Below are 22,360 nucleotides of genomic sequence, written 5' to 3'. Positions count from 1 at the left end.
TTTTTTGTGCATCTCCATATGTGAAAAGCTGATTGACTGCGGAAGTAAGGAGGTAGGGCGGAAGTGAGCGTTCAATGATTATTAACACATTACCGACGGGACATTTTTAATGTACATTTCAATAAAACGAGAATTCTCGTTTCCCGTCGATAATGCGTGAACATTTCTGAAAATTTCCAGGTGAAAAATTATTTTCATTAATTTTCTAAACGCTGCCACGCGATTTCGAACCATGACGAAGCGAACAATGGTTCGTCTCAGTATGTCCCGAGCACGAGCCCGGCGTTCGTTTTATAGGGACCAGAGCAGTCCGCGGCGATCAGGCGTGCCAAGGCCGTATTTACACGACGATTTTCCTGTTCGTTCGTAAGGAGCATCGGCAACACAGCGATAGATCGTTGCGGCTACGCTCGGAACGCGTGTTTCAGTCGAGACGCGGACTCCGTTCCGTGCTTTTCCTCTTTGCTCGTTCCGCTCGAAACGCGATTTCGTTTCTGGAAAATTGACCCACTTCGACGAGTCTTTTTTCCTTGGAAGCTGATTTCACGATTTGTAGAATTCGAGGTGAGTACTCAAACGATTTGATCTTGTTTACCTATATTTAGCTTATTTAGAGCTACTGTGTCTCGTGTTAATATTTTAGATTTTTACTGTTATTTCTTGGCAAGTGAGTTCGAAAGGAACTCTGAAATATAGTCTTAGGAAAATAGGTGGAGCACAATATTAAATCAGCAAACAAATTCACAAGAAATTACATTTTTGCTTATCAGTAGACTCTGTTTACATATAAAAAGGTCACCGATTCCGTCAAGTTCAATGCCATCAAAGTGTTAATATATTCCTCGACTTGGAAGTCGTAATTGGAAGAACTAATTTAATTTCGTTTCGATTTAATCCTTCCTTTCGATGCAATTCACATGGTGTTTTCAAGCGACTATTTTTATAAGCTTACGTAAGCAATATAAAAGAGTTTGTCTCTAGACGAGGAGATGGTCGAATGTAGCCAGATTTCCATATGCCCATCGTAAACACGAGATTCGCGCGATCGAAATCGCGTATTTCGCTGTAATCGTGAAAGTGGAGCGCATCTGAAAGTATGCCGGTCTGCATCACGAATTGGATCGTCACGATGAACGTGATTATGTTGCGATAAACGTAATCTCGCGACCGTAATTGCCATAAGCATAACGTGTGTCTGAAAATTACCATAATCATGGTTTCTAAATTCAACGGTAAAACAAACTCTATTTTACTTATACTTTTTAATATATTCCGACCTGGAAAACTATTCTAATCACTCAGCGATTTTCTTCGCTCCAATTATCCAGCATTTCATTGCTAAGAATTTCCAATAAAAATTTCCCGGGAATCCACTTGCCATCGTCGTAATTTCATAAATCTTTACAGTTAGTTAGTAATGACGAGATTACCAAGGCTGATGCCATTGTTTTCCGTCTTTTTTATTAGCATGCACCATCCATTCGAATTTTTATTCATCACCGTTCGTTTATGGTATCTGAGTTTGCATATTGCAATTCTTTTTTGTTTGCGTTTCTACAAGAATTTAATCAAGATCGACAGCGCGTCGATTGAACCGTGCAAAACAAGGTGGATCTTTATGTTTATTGAAACCGTGCATCGTTTCCTCGGTATTAAAATATTCGATAAGGATACACTCGAATCATCTACGTATTCTTCTTCTAAAGAAAACTTTTCATTATAATGATTTATTTTCATTAAAATGATTAATTAAATTACTCAAATAATGATTCTTAATTCACCGCGACAGCAAATACAGTAGTGCTATATTTAACTTTGAAATTATCTTATCTTGACGACGTATGTCTTTACATGCTAAATGAAGAACTTTCTCCTTAATGAATTCAAAGAATTCAGAAAGATAAACATGAATATTGCGATCATTTTCCCTGGTTACTGATTTTCCAATTTGAAATAGAACGTGGGAAACAGGGAAGTGGCATTCTGCTTTCCAATAGAGTATCAGTCATCCGAGACATTCCAGTTCTCATTTTATCATCCAATTCGAGGAAACAATCGCCAGAAATCATTTGAACCTCTCACTGTTTACGATGATTTTAATGTTACACGGAATAGAAGAATCTTCGATCTGTAATTATAATAACATAATTAATTGGTCACGTAGAGTGACCATTGCAACGTAAGTGTTAATTATCTTCGCACGTAGCAGAGATAATGGGGTACATCAGTGATTAAATCGATTGCACTTGAGATATCATGATAGATATTCATATTACTTATTTTTTAATGAATGTTTATACAGTCAGTTGAGGTCTGAAATGAACAATGCACGTGGAATAATTAATAATATTTATTGTAGTAATATTTTGAATAATACAACTGTGTTGTGATTAGGTAGAAGCTGAAGTGATATGGAGGCTTATCTTTTAACATGTGACAAACGTTTGGAATACGAGGTGATTAAATGACTAACTGAAGGAAAAATGATAGTATAAGGAAACAGGCTACTTAAAGTTTGAAAAGAGTTCTTGAAAGGTTGATCATGTCTTGACTAATCAAAGACAGTGGAGTAATTCGAATACTTCTGGAAAATTGTGGCGATGAATATCTCTTCGAACTGGACAAGCATTCCCTTAATCAGCGGCTTCATTTATCGAGCTTATGTTTCTGTATCATTGTAAAAGAGGACATTCTGCGAGCTCGCCCAAGTGGATGCTGAAAGAAACGTAGAATCGTGTCGCACAATTAGCAATGAATCACACGTCGTGCATCACAACGATCGTAGGAGCTGTTGTGACTGAAGAAAAATTTATTTCTTCAATCGTGCAATCTTTTAGGGGGGAAAAAAAACGAATATAAAATAAAAATTAAGCAATTATTTAAATTTCCTAACCGTACTTTTGTTTCGATTTCAGCGAGGAGAGTAAGGTCGATCCTAAGATGACCGATCAACCAGGAGGCAAAGGACCCCCCAGTGCCATTATGCTAGCTTTTTCAGCTCTCACACACTTTCTTTTAGTAGCCCCAGTGATATATATCCTGGTTTTGGCCTTCGGACATTACAGCTTCTTCGCTTGGCATCCAATCTGCATGAGCGTCGGAGTAAGTAGACAACTTGGTCAACGCTAATTGCACAATGAAAGAAATAATGAAAGTACGTGGATCAGGAATTTAGGTCTTTGTTTGTTATACCGTTTCATAGAATTATTCTTTGAAAATAAAGATTAGTTTTCTAACTGAGAGAAGATTAAAATTCTCTTGTGCAAAATTCATGAATGTCTTTCAGAGAGGACAGGTTTCATAACGGCTGGATGCAATAAATTCTTCTTTTACACGTCGAACACCATACTGTTACGTAAATTCGCGTTTTCACAATTTACATTTCGATACAATGAAAACTTTGAAAGAATAATAAGTAAACTAATCGAAATGATCCCCTCAGATGTTTAGAGAATACTTATGACTAATCATGAACTTGAAGAACGCTTAAGTCACACTTGATGAATATTTCTACGAATCCAGTTATAAAAACTTACTACTAGATATGATTCATGCAGCTTCCATTCAAGCATTCCAAACGTCAGATCAATTTCCTAATTTTCATCATCCTTTTTTCTGGTAGATGAAAATTAAATTTGAAATAGTAACACGATCCCAGTCTATTAAGAAGGAAGCTGGCTCTTCAATTTTCCATGATTTTCCTACGTGGAAAACATAAAATCTTGGATATGATTCATAAGGTCTTTGAGTTCCTCGAGTGTTCGATCATCCTTATGTTTAGAAAAATACTAACTTCTAATTATCTGAATCGACTGGACTAAATTTATCATCTGATGTAAGGCAATTGAGGCTGAACCGCGGGAAAGATTGACGCATTAACCGAATGACCAAATTTAAAGATTCTTAGGAGGTGTACATCTACTTTAAAATTATCATAAACACACACTGATCGTCTCACCACTAAAACGTCCTCTTGCATAGTGTCATTTACCTTCAATTCATTGTCGCGTTAGAGGCTAAATCGTAGGCGTTATTCTCTTCATGTACGTAAAGAGAGAAGAAATGTAAGTACCGTTAACCTAGATAGCCAAATTGGTTGCGACATTCATTCAGCAGATGGAAGATTCACGATCGTGTTCAATGCCTTCTGTATTCATAAAAATAGAAATGAAAAATTACTAATCATATACTTCGTTGTTCCAGGTTGGTCTTCTGATAACCGAGGCGGTGTTCAGCATTTCCGGTGATGCGTACGTCAGTTACAAGTTGTCCCGAATGAACAGGGTGACTATGCACTGGATCCTCCACACAGTAGGGCTGGCACTAGTGTTGATTGGATTAATTATCATCGTGGTGAACAAGATCAACAACAATAAGCATCATTTTGCTACGCCCCACTCGGTACTCGGTTTGGTCACCATCATCATCTCCTTCCTGGTCGCTGCTTTCGGGATCGTCACCAATAACTCCAAGTGGCTTTATCCTCGTTTCAGACCTGTCCTTCTGAAAGTGTTACACGCTTTCGGTGGTATCGTAGTAACGATACTTTTATTAGCTACCTTGATCACAGGGACGTACACTTTGTGGTGGCCCGGAAGCGACACCGGAAGGAGCCTGGTGTTCTCCTCCTTCTTTATCGCTGGTTTCTTCATATTGTTGAAACCAATTCTGGGGGCTGTGTCCAGAAGTAAGGTGATCTTAGCACCACCACCTACCACCACGTAATCTGTAAACGAGATGCAGTAGGGTTGGACTGCGACCAAGTTGACGAGATTGAAAAGTATGCAACATGTGGTGTTTGATACAGGTGTGAATTTGGATCATTGTTGAAAGTGTAAAAATGTTGTTGTGTTGTACTGTATTGCATGATACGGGGTGGTATTGTAGTGGTGTGGTATGTAGAGTAATACTATGGTAATAGTATTTCCGTAGTATTATTGTACTATACTATATTAATGGTAATATAGCGTACCGCATTGTACAGTATAGTATAATACGATATAAAGCTCTAGCAATGCCAAAAGTAATACATAGCATTTTTGACATGCTTACTTTGCATCAAAATATTTTCAGTGGAAAATCGAGAAAGTGCATAAAAAGTTTCTTTTTTTTATACAAAAAGGTTTAGTAGTCTATTTAGAATTCAAGCATTCCGTCCACCTTTTGAATTTTTGTATGATACTTAAACTACTCGTTTCTTCTAAACTTTGCCGAAAAACAGTGTTCGATATATTTTTACACAGTTTATTGCTGATCACGAAGCTTTATCGAGATGTAAATACAAGGAGGTTTAATTGTAATTTACTCAGTGTGAGTTAAGTAATCGAGGAGGAATTAATATTATTGCCTATAATTAAAATCAAGGGTCAGTTTTATAATCAATAATCATCAGAAATTCATCTTTTATATATTCTACCATCACTATGTTCATTTGAACTATCAGCATATCACAGAAACTCGATGCAATTGTTGCAAGGAAACATTTCTAAAATCATCGACAGCATATCTTTAGATTAAAATAATTTTTTTATTTAATAGGAGAAACTTTGACCAAAAAATAAAGTATAATTTAATATTAATTTTAATCTGTTTGAACGTGTAGACGATTATCAAATAAATGGAAAGAACAGAGAATTAGTTATCGTCAACCATATATATCAACACTTTATTAATTACACACGCATCATATACATATACATAGAATTTACATAATGTATATATCTTTCGCAATGCAATGTACACTCCCATCCATAAGTATCCGGACACTCTCTAAAACAAAATATTCTTTTTAAAATTGAACCAAAATGGACGCAATAGATTACAATGAATCACAATAAGAACGGAACTAGTCACGTTCTTATTGTTAAGCCTCGTACTCATTTGAACATTTTTGCCCGAACGAATGCTCTAGTGAGTACGAGGCTTTAGATGAAAAGTCGCGATTTTTGGAAATTTTAATTACTTGTAACTTCTAAGTGCATTGACCGATCTCGATGAAATTTTCAGCATACACATAACACACTTAAATTTACAAATGTCATATTTTAAATTTTCATTATAGGCTCACACAAAAAAGTTGAAAAACTGCCCTTCACTATTTTTTCTCACGACAATAAAACGACAAAACCACATATCTTAGCAAATTAATTTATATAGCTTTTCGAAAAACCTCGTCATTTGGTCCAATTTTAAAAAGAGTATTCTGTTTTAGAGAGTGTCCAGATACTTATGGAGGGGAGTGTACATATATATTAATACAATTTCTTGTATCTCGATATAATTTCATCGTCTCTTAAATATCGTATTTTATATTCTTCTTATTTTTTTTGCCTTTTTCATTTAGTTTCTTTTGAAATCTTCCATTTCTATAGATTATTTCTTAATTCTCGCAATTTTCAATACACGATAAACATCTCGAATCAAACAGTGATCACGCGTAAAACATTTTTCCTCTTCGTCTCTAACATTATGCAACAACGTGTATACATAATTTTCTTATTTACGCACATATATACGTATTCTGGCTATGTACGTGTACAAGTGTTCGTTTGATACACGTACATGCAATAGAATTTTATTTTCTCATTTCCGTTACCTTTCCTTTTTAGACTTTTAACTTCTCTATCGTTCAAAAGTCTTAGAATATTTAGAAAAATTTATGTAAACCGGAGAAAAATTGTGAATTAGTATTTTTTTATAGTTTCCATGATACTATATTCTTATCGAAAATATTCCAAGACCTTTGAACGGTAGTGTACAATCATTCATTGAATAATATATTCTTCTTTATTGTGTTTTGTGATTGTATACGGTTCGACGCTGAAAGTGTCTCTTATTTCAATAGAAATAAAAAGTGGCAAACTTTTAAGATAAATTATTTCAAACAATAGCCGAATGTCATATCTTGAAATTTCTAAAAATTTAATTTAAAAATGATTAATTTTAAAAAAGTTTCATATTACACAAAAGATAGATTTTTGAGGCAACAATTTTTTTTTTTTTTCAATTATCGAAGAAAATCAATAGAGACACAATCAAAACGCATCAAAAACAAATGATCAATATTCTTTCTTTGCTTAAACTACATAGTTTCTCACAGGCTACGCTTTGCGGTATGATTTAAATATTTCTTGTTCAACGATTTCCCATGGAATCGTGCTCGTCGACGTACAAAAATCTGCCTTAACGAGAAGGAACTCTAATCCTATCGTTTCCACGAAACATAACGCACCTTCTATCACCTACATTTCACTCTCGAACGCTTTTCTCTTTCTCAATTAGCTCTAGGACACGTTACTTTGTACTGTTCGCTCTACTGGTTGCTCTTGGTCACGTAAAATCCGTAACATTGCACGGTAATTAAGGAAAAATTAAGGAAAATTTTCCTTAATATGATAGCATAAAATTTTGTTTCAGATGAAATTAAAAATAAGCAATTAAAACATTTCTAATATTAAGTAAGTATAGTGCTCAAAATAAATTTTAATCAATTATTTTTCTTTTTATATTAACATAATGTTGCCGTGTTGTTACCGATAATCCCACGTAACCGAATCTTAACCCTACCTAGGACAGTCGACCGCGTGGCCAAGCCAGTTTGAACCGGCAGCTAACTCTATTATTATTTCTTACTTTGTAACATAATTGTTATTAATAAGTATTATTGTTGTTGTTGTTGTTGTTGTTAATGACGTGCTAACTTTGTTTGTTTTAAATTCCTTTTAAACCTGCATTAGATTCACCTATCTAGCCTAAGGGACATTAAAGTTTGTCGAACGCTTATCTATCAGTCACCCCTTCCCTCACGAATCCCAAGTACTTCTTTATTTCGCATTTCTCTCTTTCTCTCTTTCTCAAGATAAATGATTTCATTTCTCTGCCGACAAGAAAGAACCTTCTTTTTTTTTTTCATCATCTTTATCGGTCGTTATTCAGGGTTTTCTTAAACGAAGAAAATTTGTTTGTTCTTGATTATGTCTCAGATATGGCTAGTTAGAAAGTGTTCTCGCTCTTCTATCGGTACATTTAATTCTTTTTCTAATTTTCAAATATCAGTACGTGTCGTTAGTCTAATGTCTCCGTTGATACTGATGGATTCGAAACAACGTTTTGGTAAAAGATGGGAGTATATTATTTGAAAATTTACGTCGAAGACCATGCAGTAGAAAATTACCCCATTAATGAAATTTAATAAATGCAACTCGGTACTTTGATTACAGTCTCGTTTGAAATTAAATTCGAATCGATGAAACTCATTGATCGTTTGATTAACAATTGAATTAATCGAAACGGGGTATCGGTATATTAAGCGTGAATCGATTCTCGCTAAACTTTCATTGTGTTCAATACGAGGTGTGCCCCGATTGTTCGCGAATTCCGATCTTGGGATTCGAATATCGTCCTAGTTGAATGTTTCGCCTATAATCTGAAGCTCTGAGTATTAACAACAACTAGATTCTAAATTGTTAATTAGGTCAACGAGGATCCGTATGGAACGCTTACGGCGAGGATCCTCCTCCACTTGTTCGTCCCTTTGAGCAAAGGATCGATGGCAAAGGACGATTCGGTTAACTCTTAACATCCACCGCGATTACTTGTAAATTTACCACAAAAAGTAATTTCACAATACAGGGTAAAAAGAATTTTACAAAATTTTCACTGATGCTTTCAAAACTCGGTGATTATCATCAAAGAAAAATCAGATTGTTAAATCATTATTCTAGTCGAGCAAGTGGGTCGTTAAGAGGATAAAAAGTGGAGTTAGGCCCTTATTATTCTAAAAAATATTCTTACACTCTGATCACGCACTCTATTTCTCACTTATTCACCCACGAAACGTAACGATTCACGCAACAAGCTCTCGCACGGATATGAGTTAACATATTTTCTGTTATTGTTTTATAATTTGAACGCAGCGGGTTTTTTTTTCCTTCAATAATGTTAATTGTTTGCACGTTTATCGCGACACTCCGCCCTGAATTTCTTAATATCAAACGATGATCGTGTCATTTTTTTTATATCCTCGTTTTGTACACGTAATAAATAAACTATGCGACGCATGTACCACCAGTGTACCAAGCGTCTATAAATATTACATAATATACTTGTATGTGTATATGTATACTATAATGTATATTCATTACATCTTGTAACTTGTGTATACGTGTATGTACGACAAATGTTAATACATATGATACAGGTGGCAACACTTTACAAACGGGGTCACATAAAAAATAAAGAATCACGATCTCTCACGTTTATTGACTGTACGTACGCGTTTAATTGTCTGGTGTGCTCGACATCGCCGGCTTAATGTGTATTTTAATAATTCCTATTTTCGGTCTGAATCGAACCGATACGCTTATCCTCTCGCAACCCTTCAACCGTCTTACGATCGACGCGAAAATAACCCTTTCACACGAACTGCAGTCTTCGTCACTTTGAAGGGTATTCGATCTTTTTCACTCGTAGATAGAATAATCTAGCCTATGTTTCCCTGAAAGTGTTAGTAGCTTGAAAATATAATCAGAAATCCAATATATTATATCAACATTTAACGATAAATAATCTTCATCTAATTACTCAACGATATATTCATCTGACTCTCAACAGTTAATTTTAATAACTAATTCTAATTTCTTTAAGTACTGGAGATCAACCTAAATATGTAATTTATGAAATAATATTATAAGGTACTAAATACTCATTATTGAAATACTCATTATTTTGGAGAATTAAGGAGGACATCGAGTAAAATCACCCACTCCGTTTGTTTCTAATTCGTTCTTTCAAAGTCCAATAAATTCGGTGAATTTTACTGAAAATCATCGCTTTGACAACGCAATTCCTTCGGCAAGGATAACACATATCACGGTATGAAACATTTCGCATGTCAACATCGAGAAATATATTCAACGTTCACGAGATTACTAAGTTACATTACAAAAATTTGACGATTCGTTTGGGTTCGAACCATCTGAACTGTCCGATAACGATAAATCTTTGCGACAAAAATTTGTCGAGCTTTAGCAAAGGAATTCGACTGTTGGCTTTGGGCGATATTAGATACAATCTGCCAGAATAATCTCCGTACACTTCAATAGATACGATGTAAATTAAATTCATTTAAATTCGTTCACCTCATTGCTTGAATAATTTAAATTAGTGTAAACTACTTTCATTATTACCTACTATACCTACAATAGACACCCCTATACGAATGGCCGGTTAATTGCAATGTTCCATTTAGAGATTGCAAATTAAGTTAAATTTTCATCTCGTTCCCTCCGATTCGATTTAATAATTTAAATTAGCATAGACTATTTTCGTTATTACTATACCTATAGAATACATCCTTACACGAATGGCCGGTTGAATGTACCTGTAAAAATTCTAAAAATTAAAGTGTACGGAAATATAACGGTTTTTTGACCGACTTTAAAGATGAAATTCTGGCGAATTCCTCGATACTATCCTAGATCGATCGCTATGCAAGAGTAAACATTACCTTAGATAAATCTTACACAGAAGCAATTAATCGTTTCGGTGATGGCCACCCATTTTTTCACTCTAAATCGTAAAATATTTGTGTGTCGCCTACGCATGGCAATCAATCCGTGACTTTCTTCAATTGTTTCCTTACGTACGTTTCATTTCTTTTTTATGTACAATTGAAAGCAGTGGAGTAGCGTAATTACTAACGATTACATCTCGTAGCACGTTATTTAGAGCGTCTCGCAAAATTTGTTCAGGCATCGTTTCGTCCTTTAACGATCGTCATTGTCTCTCGATCTCAGCCCTCTTTAACGCTTAAACGATTTTCACTTACTGGTAATTAAATGAACTGTTCAATATTGTCCGTTTTGGTGTTAGAAATCAGAAGACATCGAAGAAGATTAAAAATTCTAACTTACTTAGAACTGGAATGATTTGAAAAAATTTAATCAGAATTTATGTTTAAATCGAAGATAAAAGATGCTTGAAGGCTCGTTTAAAAATAAATTGAAATTAATTTATTTGAATAAGAAAATAGATCTTTCAAGTGATTTCAACGGAATGAACAATAATCTTTGCTCGAATGGAAAAAATATAAGGCGCTAGTATTGTTGAGATTTGAATATATCAGAAAATACTCTGGCTATTCTTCTTTAAAAAAATAAATTCGTAGAAATCTCTCTTCTATTGCGGGAACATTCAAAGACATCCTTTTGTTCACCTATCTCTTGGTTACGAAGCTATCCGCGATACTCGACTACCTGTTATTGGCGCGTTGTATTTTTGGCGATAGATCTCTGGGCAGACTCGTCGTTACAGATAAAATGAACATCGTGTCAGACTTGCTGAGATGTGATTAGATCGGTTTTACTTGAATTCTTGAGGATCGATGGTCCAGGAAGCTTCTGAGCGGTGCCGGATGTGGTCGACGGTTGCACCATCATTGGTTGACCGTTTACCAAAACTATGGTGTCCCTTACGGAATCGTATCCTCCTGGTGGTCCTGGAACATTAAAATTATTTCATGATATTCTATTAAACAAATACATATAGAGTTGCGCGCTGATTGGTCAATTTTTCAATTTTCAACAACGAAATGTGGCTAAACCACTGATCCCATCGAAAAGTGCTACAGAATTAAATACACCGCTGTCCAGTGGTGTAGAGGTCTTCGGGGTATTTGTTAACACCGTGTACATGAGAAAATAATAATGACGCCTTCCATATGACCCTAATGAACCCTTAATGAAATAAAACTGATTATTCCGTCCCATTTGTCCGGGCATGTTAATCAAATGACCATCGTAGCGTGCATTATATTTAGATTAATAATCCAGCGGTCGGGTTAAATCCTATTACAACCGAGGATGATGAGCTTGAAATTGCAGCTTCGTAAAGGGGTTACTTATACCGGCCATAACGTGTTTAATATAGAAGTTGGTTTGAAAGCGCGATGGCGTTTACTTGCACGCGACTGGAGCTTAATTAAGTTCCTGGTTACCTGGTGACGGTGTGTGAGTGAGAGTTCTCGACGGGGTCAAGGAATTCCTAGCCGCGGGACCCCAATCGGAAGTAGGCTGCAAAAGCATCTTTGCACGCCACCATACGCTCTTGTTCTTGCTTTTCTTCGTTTTCCCTTTTCCTGATCTTTGAGAAGAGGGTCTGCCGTCCAGGTCGTCGTCGTCATCGTCGTCGTCGTCGTATGCTGATCGACGACGAGGATCTCTTAGTTGGTTCTGTAAGTAATGCTTTTCATAATAGTTCTCTGACAATTTATATATTATTCTTAAGAAATAATAATTACTTACGATGGCCACGAAAACGATGACCAGAATGGGTATCATACCGACGACCCATCCAACGATGTCCGCCCACCTTGGATACACGTATCCTCCGTACTTCAGGGGTTCGTATTCGACCCAATTGAAGAAGAGAATGAAGAACAACGTAGCAGGAGTAATAACTTTCCACATCCAAGTCCAGAAAAACCTCCAAAGACGGCTACGTGGTCCAATCATCTGCTGGACATCGTCGAGAAATCGATCCGCACCATAGATCCAAGCGACCAGGATACACTCAGCTATAGCGATCAACAGCACCGACCAATTGGCTGCGTATTTGTCCATCAATTGCAGCCAATACATTCCAGCCTGATCGATGAAATAATAAACCACATAATCACAGAAATATTTTAATTTTATTTTCTCTAAACTTACATTGGTAGTGAAAATGATTCCACCGGCGTAACCGAAAACAGCCGCGGCGAATACAACCCAGAATTTGTAGTTCCTCAATGCCGGAAAAGCGTCAAGAATCGCAGTGGTGACAGTTTCCATCAATGCAAATTGCGAATCCAGGCCCAGGCTAAGAAGCATCACGAAGAAAAGCAGCGACCAGACTGGCGCCACTGGTAAACGAGCTACTACCTGTATTTTTTAATAAAGAATTTTAAACTTATCCATTATCGATCCTTTCGTCGATTCACTCACTTCAGGATAGACGATAAATGCTAATCCAGCCCCCTGATCGACGACCGAGGCGACCGGGACATCGAGCTCGTGGGCCAGGAATCCGATCACAGAGAAAATTACGAAACCGGCGAAGAAAGACGTGCCGATGTTACTGACCGCGACGATCAGCGAATCCTTGTAACAATTGTTGTTGAATTTGTTGTAGGAGCTGAGAGTGATGAGGCCACCCCAAGCTGGGCTCAGGGCGAAGAAGATTTGCACCGCTGCGTCGCCCCATACTTTCGCGGACATCAGTCTCCTCCAATCGGGCGTAAGATAAAAGAGAATACCCTCGCTGGCACCGGGTAGCAAAATGCCCCGAACGAAAAGAACAATCTAACCGATGAAAAGGTGACCATTTAAATAAATATAATTTACGTTAAGAGCTAACGATTAATATGCCCAACTTACCAAAACGAAGTACGGGAATAGAGCAGTGAAGTACACAACCTTTCCTGAGCTTTGAACACCTTTGCTCAGACAGAGGAAGACGATGATCCAAGCTAACAGGAGATTCACCGCCATCGAGGGTCGAATAGACCCAGTCTCCTCGATTCCACTACTCATTCCCAATACGTGATTGCTGAATGAAATAGAAATACTTATAGTAATAGATGTAATTACTTTAGAATCTAGATGGTATGATTGATTTTTTTTACTTGAAATATTCTTCAGCCGGTGGTCTTCTAATGGCGCTGGTGATATTTTCTATGGTCAAACCCATTGATGCCATCTGGGTAGAATTCAAGCATTTCATTTTGAAGTAGCTCATGTTTTGAGACGCACACGCCTCGGCAGCTTCTGGCATGAAGCAATCCTCGGTGCTCCATGGTGATTCGCATTTGCTCCATGGTAAGTTACCAGCTCCTATGGTGTTCAGAATATTTCTTTGATAGCGCCAGAGGCATCTAATCAATCATTTAATATCGCGGATATTCTCCTCGCATGTCTGCTTTTAAATTCAAATACGAACAACTTTCTTATGGAATATTGGCCGAGTTGATCGGTCGATCTGAAAACATCGCGTATTATTTCTTCCACGCTAATGCTCTTCTTAACCCGATTTCTTTATTGCCCGTGATCGAACGTAAAGCTGCAGTTACGTAACAGCAGGATATTACTCGCGTGCAAGCTATAACCCGACGAATCTAAATCCATTCTGTCGATGCACAAAAATTGTGCTCGATAAAAAAGAATCGAACGATTGGTCGTTCGAACCAAGTGGGCCATCGAGCTTATTGTCGCGACGATTCGTGATAATCACTTTTAATCTGGCAATTATGTTATCCGCGGGAATAAAATTTGAAATTTTAAGAAACGACTGTTGAAATCGTTGAAGCTTACCAGCCACTGAATCAAAGATGTAATAAAGCGTCCAGGCGATGATCAAGTTGTAATAAAGCATCACCACCGAGCTGACTAACACCATTCCATAACCCAGGCCACGCAAGAGGGGGCAGAAACGTTTGTAAGCTGCCACTGGGCCAAGGCTCGCGTACTGCCCTGGGGAGAATATCGCGAAAATGAAAGAAAAAAGAAGAAACGGATCAATAAGCCATCGTGGCAAATTCCCGATGCACTTGTAATTTACAGAGGTGCATCGAATCGCGACGGAGGTCGATCTCGTGAATGGTTCACCGATCACCTAAAAGTAATTCATCGAATTAAATTGAGTATAGAGTCTTCCTAGAAGCTCGTAGATAAAGAAGTTTCCCGTTACCAGCAAGGATGTGGCAAGTAATATTAAAGTACATCTTATTTTCATGGAAACTTATATTACTTTTTATTGGAAAACGAAATAGAAGTCTTTCGTAGCAAATTATGGTGGATCTGATAAATTCTCAAAGTTTCATCTCTGAAAAATAAATAATATCACCTATGAAATAAAGAGAATTATTTATAAAAGAAAATGAAAATTAACAGAATTCAGGATTAAATTGAAATTGTTTCTATTGATAGAGTGTTGAAGCGCGAGCGGAGAAGGTCATTGAGGCGTACTCCAGGTGAGGCAAAACCATCCAGAAATAACATTACGTAAGCTGGTGTAAAGAGGAACGATCGTTCATTGATCGGTCTATTTCGGTGAATTAACGAGCGTGCATAAACCTGACCTTGCCGGTAGTGTGACGATAAGAATACGGTTTGCATTCTTACGTCGTCTATTTCCGTACGATTCAAAGATGTCAGCTTTTGTTCCTCTCTCTCGTAATAATTGAATTCCGGTATTTCTATTCTTGGATTGCATCGTTCCTGGACATCGATAATGAGAAACGATGACACGGACGCAATTGGAAAAAGGATAAAATAGTCGGGCTAAATTGTCGGCCATCAAATATCGAGAAAGTTTCTAGTATTTCGACGAGGCAACCGTTGTTTTTACACCCTCCGGAAAGTTTTCGCACGAGTTCGACCGATATCGGGTTAATCGATAGTCGTTTCGTGGCACAGCTTTGTACTCTGACTGCAAAGCTTCTTTGTAAGAAGCATGAAAGGGAAACGGCTTGAAATAAAACCGTACCATCCCTTATGCGAATCTTTATGATACTATAATCGTCTAAACACCAGCTTGGAAAATCTCAAAGAACGATATTTTTTTTTAATAACAAACCTTCGTATCTAGGAAATGAAAAAAGTCCTGAATCTTTTATGTAAAATATCAAAAGATAGATAAAGATTTACATGCTTACCTAAAGATAGTTCCATGAACATCAAGGGTAGCCCGGCGATGATGAGCATTATCGTAAACGGTATTAGAAAAGCACCACCTCCGTTCGAGTAGCACAGATACGGGAATCGCCAAACGTTTCCTAGGCCAACGCTGTAGCCCAGAAGAGACAACAGGAAGTCGAATTTTCCCGTCCATGTGCCACGTTCCGGATGTTCGTCCTCGCCAGCTTGCAACGGTGCTTGGCTGTTCGCCACCGAGTACTTGTCTTCGTTCTGCTAAGGAAGTGAAAAATATTTCTATTAATATATATCATTCAATAATCACCAAGGTGTCCTGATTTTCCTTGATAAGAGCAGTTTCCCAATACCGATTCGATAAGGAGCTCCTCGAACTGAACTGCAGAGTTTGCAAAGTTTTCTGTGGGAACGGTGAATGGTAAAGGGCCATTGGGAAATCACTGCTAACAAATTGCTTCGACAATACGATTTGTCATGCACCCTCTAATATTCACGCGATTATTAATCGCTCGTGACCGACACAGGCAACAGCTGCGGATACGCGAGTCACGCGTGTCAAGTGCAACGTGAAACCGGATGATTTACGCTTTATATGCATCGTGATACGTGTGTAATGCGTGAAAGCGCGAAATCATTAGGAAATCAATATTTAACCTTTTCGCCGTGAAAGAGCTATAGAAAGAAAATTACTTTTGCCAAAATTATAACAATTTGCTGACAGTCTTTTTCAATATTTTTAATCAACCTCGAGCAATCGTGAAAATGTTCAGTCTGTTTTCCAGAAAAATATTCGTGTAGCAGGGAAACTGTAATAAAGGAAATTGTTAATGGAACGTAATAAATGAGAAATTGATGACGCAAATATTAAAATTCGCGCGATATTGGAAACGATATTTGCCCGTATTTGTGTAAAATTCCTTTCGCGTCTATATCTGATTTCCTTTTCTAGTCCACTGATCGATCGAGCTAAATCCGTTTGACAATCGAAGAAACATCGAAAGCGACTGCTTCTATGAATATCTAATACGCCAATCAGCGGTGATTAGGCTGTTAATTATTCGAGAGATCGTATCTCTTGAACGTTCTGTCTTTCCTATGTCTCTGCGTACATTATTCAACGAATTAGTGAGATTCCCTGTCTTTATCTAGTATTTCAATCTTTCGGCTTTAGTCAACGGGGTAAGAAATTCAGATTCATTTCGCTCTTTGTTAATTAATCTCCTCTATCCACGGACCATTGTCTGACCGCCTAAGAATTAATTTCCGAAGAAGATTCAGAATGCTTTTCCACGGACCATTCAGAGAACGTTTGTTTGTCCGTTTGCTTGAATTGTCGTACTCATTAAGGTCGGGTTTAAAAGTTTCTCGCGGCGATTCGTTAAGCGTTCGCCTTGATACTTGAAAACCTTTGCTTTTCGCGAATCGATTAAGGCCCGAGGAGGTAAGCCAAGGAAATTTCATTTTCGAGATGGATTCTGGCTTCGAGGCACGCTTATCATCGATTTCCCTTCAAGTTTCGAGCTCTTAAGAATATCATCTCGATATTCAAGAGAATTCAACGGAATCTTGCTGACAAAGGCCTGGAGCCACATCAAATTTCCATTAATCAACAACGGATGAATAATTATTAATATCGTAGAGACTATAGAATCGTTCTATTGAAACTATTGATACGTTACGATCCAAGTAAGAGCTGCTGCCAAGAAAATTCCGTCAACCGGGAAGAAAATAGAGAAAGCAGGAAATTGAATAATGAAACGGTACACCGACTGTATAGCGACATCGTCTGAACTCGTACGAATCCTTTTGAAACGTTGATTACAAAAGGAAGGAGAAAGCGACGTCAAAGTTGGCGAGATGAAAATACGATCAAACAACGTAACATCAGCCTCAGAATTAACGAGAATCAAACGTTCTACAGCTTCGTACGGAAATCAATGGTACGATTGTTTCGATAAGAAAGAAAGAAAACGCGAGGAAAGTGAAAATAAAAGTTGCAGCTCAAAGGGCAATTCAACGGTTAACTCACGACCGTCTGTAAAACGATGCAATTTTGAAATGGAACACAATAAACGTCAAGCGAACAATGGTTTTCGCGAGTTGAGATTGTATAAGTGTTGCATGGAACGAGGGACTGGTCCAAAGTGGTTGGTATCCTTCAGAACCACCAAACAGTTTCGTGCTCTCGCGAATGTGCGCGGCCACAATTTCCATAATTCGAGTTTCAATCGAAAAAAGTCTCGACAATTGCATTCTTCATCCGAGTCTTTCCACGTTTTTCTTCTTTCTGTCAAGATCGCAAATGCTGTTTCACTTTTCACTCTTTGAAATCCAACGAAGAGGATAATCTACGTACGTGTAATTTCTAATTAATTGATTTATAAACGCCCAGACGTGTGACAATCTAATAAAACTCGAATTTCAATTGATTAATTTGTACATGCTGGAACGTGCGATAATCTAATGAAATTTTAATTAGTCAATTATATTCAAACGTTCGGTAATATATTATTTTAATTTCAATCAATTGATTTATGAATGTTTGGCAATCTAATATTATTTGAATATCAATTGATCTGTTTATAAACGCTCGAGTACTAATAATCTAATGATATTGTAATTTCAATCGTTTCACTGAGATTTTGCCAAAATTCTGTTGAAGACTCTCGATGAAGGAGCTAACACAGAATAATAATGTAATGGGATTATAATTTCGTTATCGAACGACCCGTAAGCGTTTAAAACAATCGCTTAAAGTGATTATGCAACTTCACTTACGTCCCAGCATTCCAGATAGGAACGAATCCTTGGCGAGGACTCCTCCATCCTCCAAACTGGCACCGAACGCGTCTACGAAGTCAGTCGAGTCTTCTCCTCTTCATGCTCTGCGAATATCCGACAACTGCTGCTGGCGTCTTTGTTCCAAATCCATTAGCATCCATCGTTAATGCAAATTTTCGTTCGTACTGTAAATTTCGCTAATTTCCATTTCATTGATTCTTCTAAACGACTTCCTGTCTTTGACATTCATTCTTCAAAGCTTCATTCGTCTGTCTCCTAAAAAAAAAAGAGAAACAAACATTTCAGAAATAGTATGAGATTTTAAATGGCAAGTAATAGAGTCAGTGAAGAGCCATCTCCGCTATTCAAGGGTTAGACAATAAAACAATTTACACATGGCCATTTCCACTGTAGCAATGAATGTGTTAATAAAATTGACGAGTTATGTAAATAAATTTTATTGCATTCCGACCTATTTTTCGAAGGTCCTTTCCGAGCTTCATTGAAATTTTATTGCGTTCCCTACTATAAGCAATAATACGTAATGACAATTTGTAACCATTTGGAAAATGTATGTTACAATTTCATTTCCTGTCCTTAACTCTTGGTGAATTATTTATCGAAGTAGTTATCGCCAAACGCAATAAAGATTACAACTCTTTCGACACGTAGAAAATGGTCACGCCGCTAAACAATAACTACCCACGTCCTAATTGCTGTTATCAAGTTCACACCAGATACATGGCCATGCAATAACGTAGTTACTCCTTCCAATGCTTGTCGCTTTGTAGCTGACAGTCCAGGTCACGCCGTATTTCTACCCCACCCACTATTTCCGTCATTCCCTTTTCCCGCCGTTAATTGCGGGACTCGACCGACTCGATACCTTCAGTTTCGCAGAAATATTAAATATGAGATAAACATCGCTTATCCCTCGATAAATACACAATCTGGATAACCATTCATTGAAACGGATTAAAATGAAGGGTATGTGAATGTGCATTAAATGTGTATTTAGTACCATTTAATTATATTGGTATCGTTCAAGAAAAATGAGTAATATCGATGCTTATGTAAAAGAGATTGAATAGAAACGTTCAGTGAAAAATTTAAACCACCCCCTCGAATAACAATTGCAAGATTATCATACCTATTCGTTTCAAGAACAATACATTTAATCTGAACCCCATAATAGCAGTATTCCCAATTCATGTTTAAGTCCCATTTAATTTAATAACCTTCCGTTATTTACAGTGTCACCCCACAAAAGTACAACCCTCAATCGAAAACAATGTATCCTTCGAAGCGACTTGGAACATTCCACTCGCGAGTCTGGATGGAAAAATCTGTTCTACGTAGAAGATTCCCAGAAAGGGTGGAACGATGGCGCGGATTATTTTAACGAGATCGATGTCGAACAAAGTGGTGGTCGTCGGGGTGGAAAAGAACATCGCGGTTCAGATTAATCGAAGGTCTGGATAAAGATCTCGCCACGAGAGAAGCTGACACGTTCAACTGGAAAAAAGATTGTATAAATCGAACGTTAACGAGTAAATCGATCACGATTAGAATCTATCGATGAACAGAAAGGGAGCGGAGAGGGTTAACGTTAACCGTCAGCTGTTGACCTTGTCCGCGACAGACTTTCATCTTTAACCTTTCCGTAACAAAGCGAGCACCCTCTTTGCGTGAAATTTTGTCCCTCGTTAATTTGCAACGATCGAACAAATCGATTCACATCCCCTTTTTACCTTTTTTTTTTTCGTTGAAATTGTACGCGGAGAGAATTCGTATTCATTTGAACGAGTATTATTTCCATGGTACTAATGAAGAAAAAAGGAGCGTTAATATTTCATATGTTTCCGATATTTACGCCCTCTTACTGAGCCACTTCGCGTGTACAACAAAATTTACAACGTACGATGTTACTATAGTCACGTTTAAGTGTCACCCCCTAATAACCAGGATGGCAGTTCACTGTTCGCTATACCATGAATCCTACACCTCCTTACGTAAAGCCGAACACGATAGCGCATTCCTCTTTCGTGAAATCTGTGTCAGTGTAACCCGATTCAAGCGGCACGCAAGACTTTCAATAATCGTCACGCGAAACCAGGTAACGATATCAACCGACATTTAAACCCCGAATCCAAACAAATTCGTATGAAATGGGGCAAAAGAAATGAAATAGTACATGACCAACTCGTAAAAACGCGATATACATATAATCCTGTAATATAGCGAACTTCTTCCTCCTTATAAATCACCCCCATATAGGGGTAGATACTCCGAAGCTTTTGAATTAGATGCTTTTCAACAGTATTTACTCCTATTATAAGGGGTGATTTTTGAAGATGAAGTATTGTTAAGAACACAAAGTTGTTTTGAACTTTGAAGCTCCCTGCTTCGTTGGATTTTAACCTTTCTCGTTCACTTTCTTCGTCACGCGATGCTACATAAGCCTATTACCCCTTAGAAAGACTAAAGATAGACTCGTCGATCCCACCGATTAGAAGGTATTAGAAATTTTAAAATTTTTTAAATTATTATACAATCAGCGTACAACCAATCAAACCCACGTTCCTCTCTCGTTGATCATACTTTCAACTATGCACTATACCCTTATGATCACAAAATATGTAGTAATCTTCGAAGTTCGGTTACTACGTAAATACCGGACGAATGTATGGTTCGCCGGGTTTGAAAGTGATCCCGGATGCGAATGATCCCGAAAATGGACACGCACCTGATTATCCCCGATGACGCAACGTTCTCCGTGGACGTCCGCCGGAATTCCGCTTGGCCGTTGCTCGATCAGCTGTGGCTAGTAAGCCACTGGTTGTCGCGCTGCCATTGGAGAACTTGGTGAACCGTGCGCCAAGGTCAGAGACACGAACTGCCACTGGCTTTCAAGGTCACAGCTACGAAACGACCGGTTTTACGTAGGTTGTTTGTCCGGCACTCGAGCACTGCTATAATGATTTCTTAATTTGGCTACTCGTCTCGTGCACCAGCCACCGGTGATGTTAAACAGTGACTGCGAGAAAAGCGAAGTGACACTGAAAGAAGTGGAGGAGATCAGAGACAGAGCAGACGAGACGGAACGGAACGGGACGAGACGAAACGTGACGAGACGAGACGAGACGAGACGAGACGAGACGAAACGAGACGAGACGAGATGAGACGAGGTGAGACGGACGGACGGACAGACAGTGGAAACGGTCCGTGCCCGGGCAGCCAGCCAGCCAGCCAGCCTGCCTGCTTATGGGAGAGCTTTTCTACTTGCAGCACCCCCAGTCGACCCTGTCGAGCCTCGAACTCGACGGATCGATCGATATTACTGCTCCTGCGAGCTGCGTCCTACCCTAAACCTTGCACTCTCTCTCCTCTACCACTTCACCATCTACTCTCTTCACCTCTGACGGCCACCTTTACCCTGTGTACCTATCGTTCCGAGGGAAACTCTTTAACTTTCGGAAACGCTACTCGGTCTTGCGATTCAACGTCTTTGTTCTTTTTCTTTCACTTTCTTCATTTTTTCCCTTCTTTCTCTTCAACGCGTTAACGCGTTCCCTGCGAACACCATGGATTCGACGTTGTATTCTTCGGGGTATTTCTACGACGCACTTTCGCGCTACGCTCGATTAACACTATTAGTATTATTATTAACACTTTAACTTTTCCTAACATTATTTCTAATTAGCGTATTATGTAATAATGCTGATTTGAAAATTGCCATTTTTACGACGAACATTATTATCCGGAGAATATCCGCATCTCTTGGTCTACAGGAAACACGATAGTTGGTAATCGACACCATAAATTTAGCATAGTTGAATAATTAAAAGGAGTAATTGCTCGTTCAGCTTTGATACCAGTAAATAGCACCC

The 22,360-nt window shown here is 38.0% G+C and overlaps 2 protein-coding genes across 4 annotated transcripts; one reads left to right on the top strand and one right to left on the bottom strand.

The window, feature by feature from the left end:
- The first annotated feature begins 401 nt into the window (after positions 1 to 401).
- LOC117610491 (transmembrane reductase CYB561D2) lies at positions 402 to 7,909 on the top strand. Of its 2 annotated transcripts, none has more exons than XM_034337969.2 (3): positions 402 to 564; positions 2,916 to 3,102; positions 4,204 to 7,909. In XM_034337969.2, the coding sequence occupies exons 2-3, from the start codon at positions 2,941 to 2,943 to the stop codon at positions 4,723 to 4,725; spliced, it is 684 nt and encodes a 227-aa protein (XP_034193860.1). In that variant the 5' UTR covers positions 402 to 564; positions 2,916 to 2,940; the 3' UTR covers positions 4,726 to 7,909. The 2 variants fall into 2 exon arrangements, with proteins under 2 accessions (XP_034193860.1, XP_034193871.1); XM_034337980.2 differs by lacking the exon at positions 402 to 564 and adding an exon at positions 2,292 to 2,456.
- Positions 7,867 to 21,730, bottom strand: LOC117610479 (sodium- and chloride-dependent glycine transporter 1). Of its 2 annotated transcripts, none has more exons than XM_034337958.2 (11): positions 21,217 to 21,730; positions 18,468 to 18,746; positions 15,692 to 15,944; positions 14,349 to 14,507; positions 13,664 to 13,871; positions 13,416 to 13,587; positions 12,984 to 13,340; positions 12,711 to 12,920; positions 12,303 to 12,644; positions 11,996 to 12,230; positions 7,867 to 11,497 (listed from the first exon to the last, which is right to left on the bottom strand). In XM_034337958.2, the coding sequence occupies exons 2-11, from the start codon at positions 18,513 to 18,515 to the stop codon at positions 11,331 to 11,333; spliced, it is 2,151 nt and encodes a 716-aa protein (XP_034193849.1). In that variant the 5' UTR covers positions 18,516 to 18,746; positions 21,217 to 21,730; the 3' UTR covers positions 7,867 to 11,330. The 2 variants fall into 2 exon arrangements, with proteins under 2 accessions (XP_034193849.1, XP_034193841.1); XM_034337950.2 differs by having other exon boundaries at positions 15,692 to 15,947; positions 21,217 to 21,729.
- Positions 21,731 to 22,360: the final 630 nt, after the last annotated feature.

This window comes from Osmia lignaria, chromosome 10 (genome assembly GCF_051020975.1).
Source record: "Osmia lignaria lignaria isolate PbOS001 chromosome 10, iyOsmLign1, whole genome shotgun sequence".
Taxonomy (NCBI): domain Eukaryota; kingdom Metazoa; phylum Arthropoda; class Insecta; order Hymenoptera; family Megachilidae; genus Osmia; species Osmia lignaria.
The sequence above is the reverse complement of the archived record's forward strand: the minus strand, read 5'-3'. Positions and strand labels throughout refer to the sequence as shown.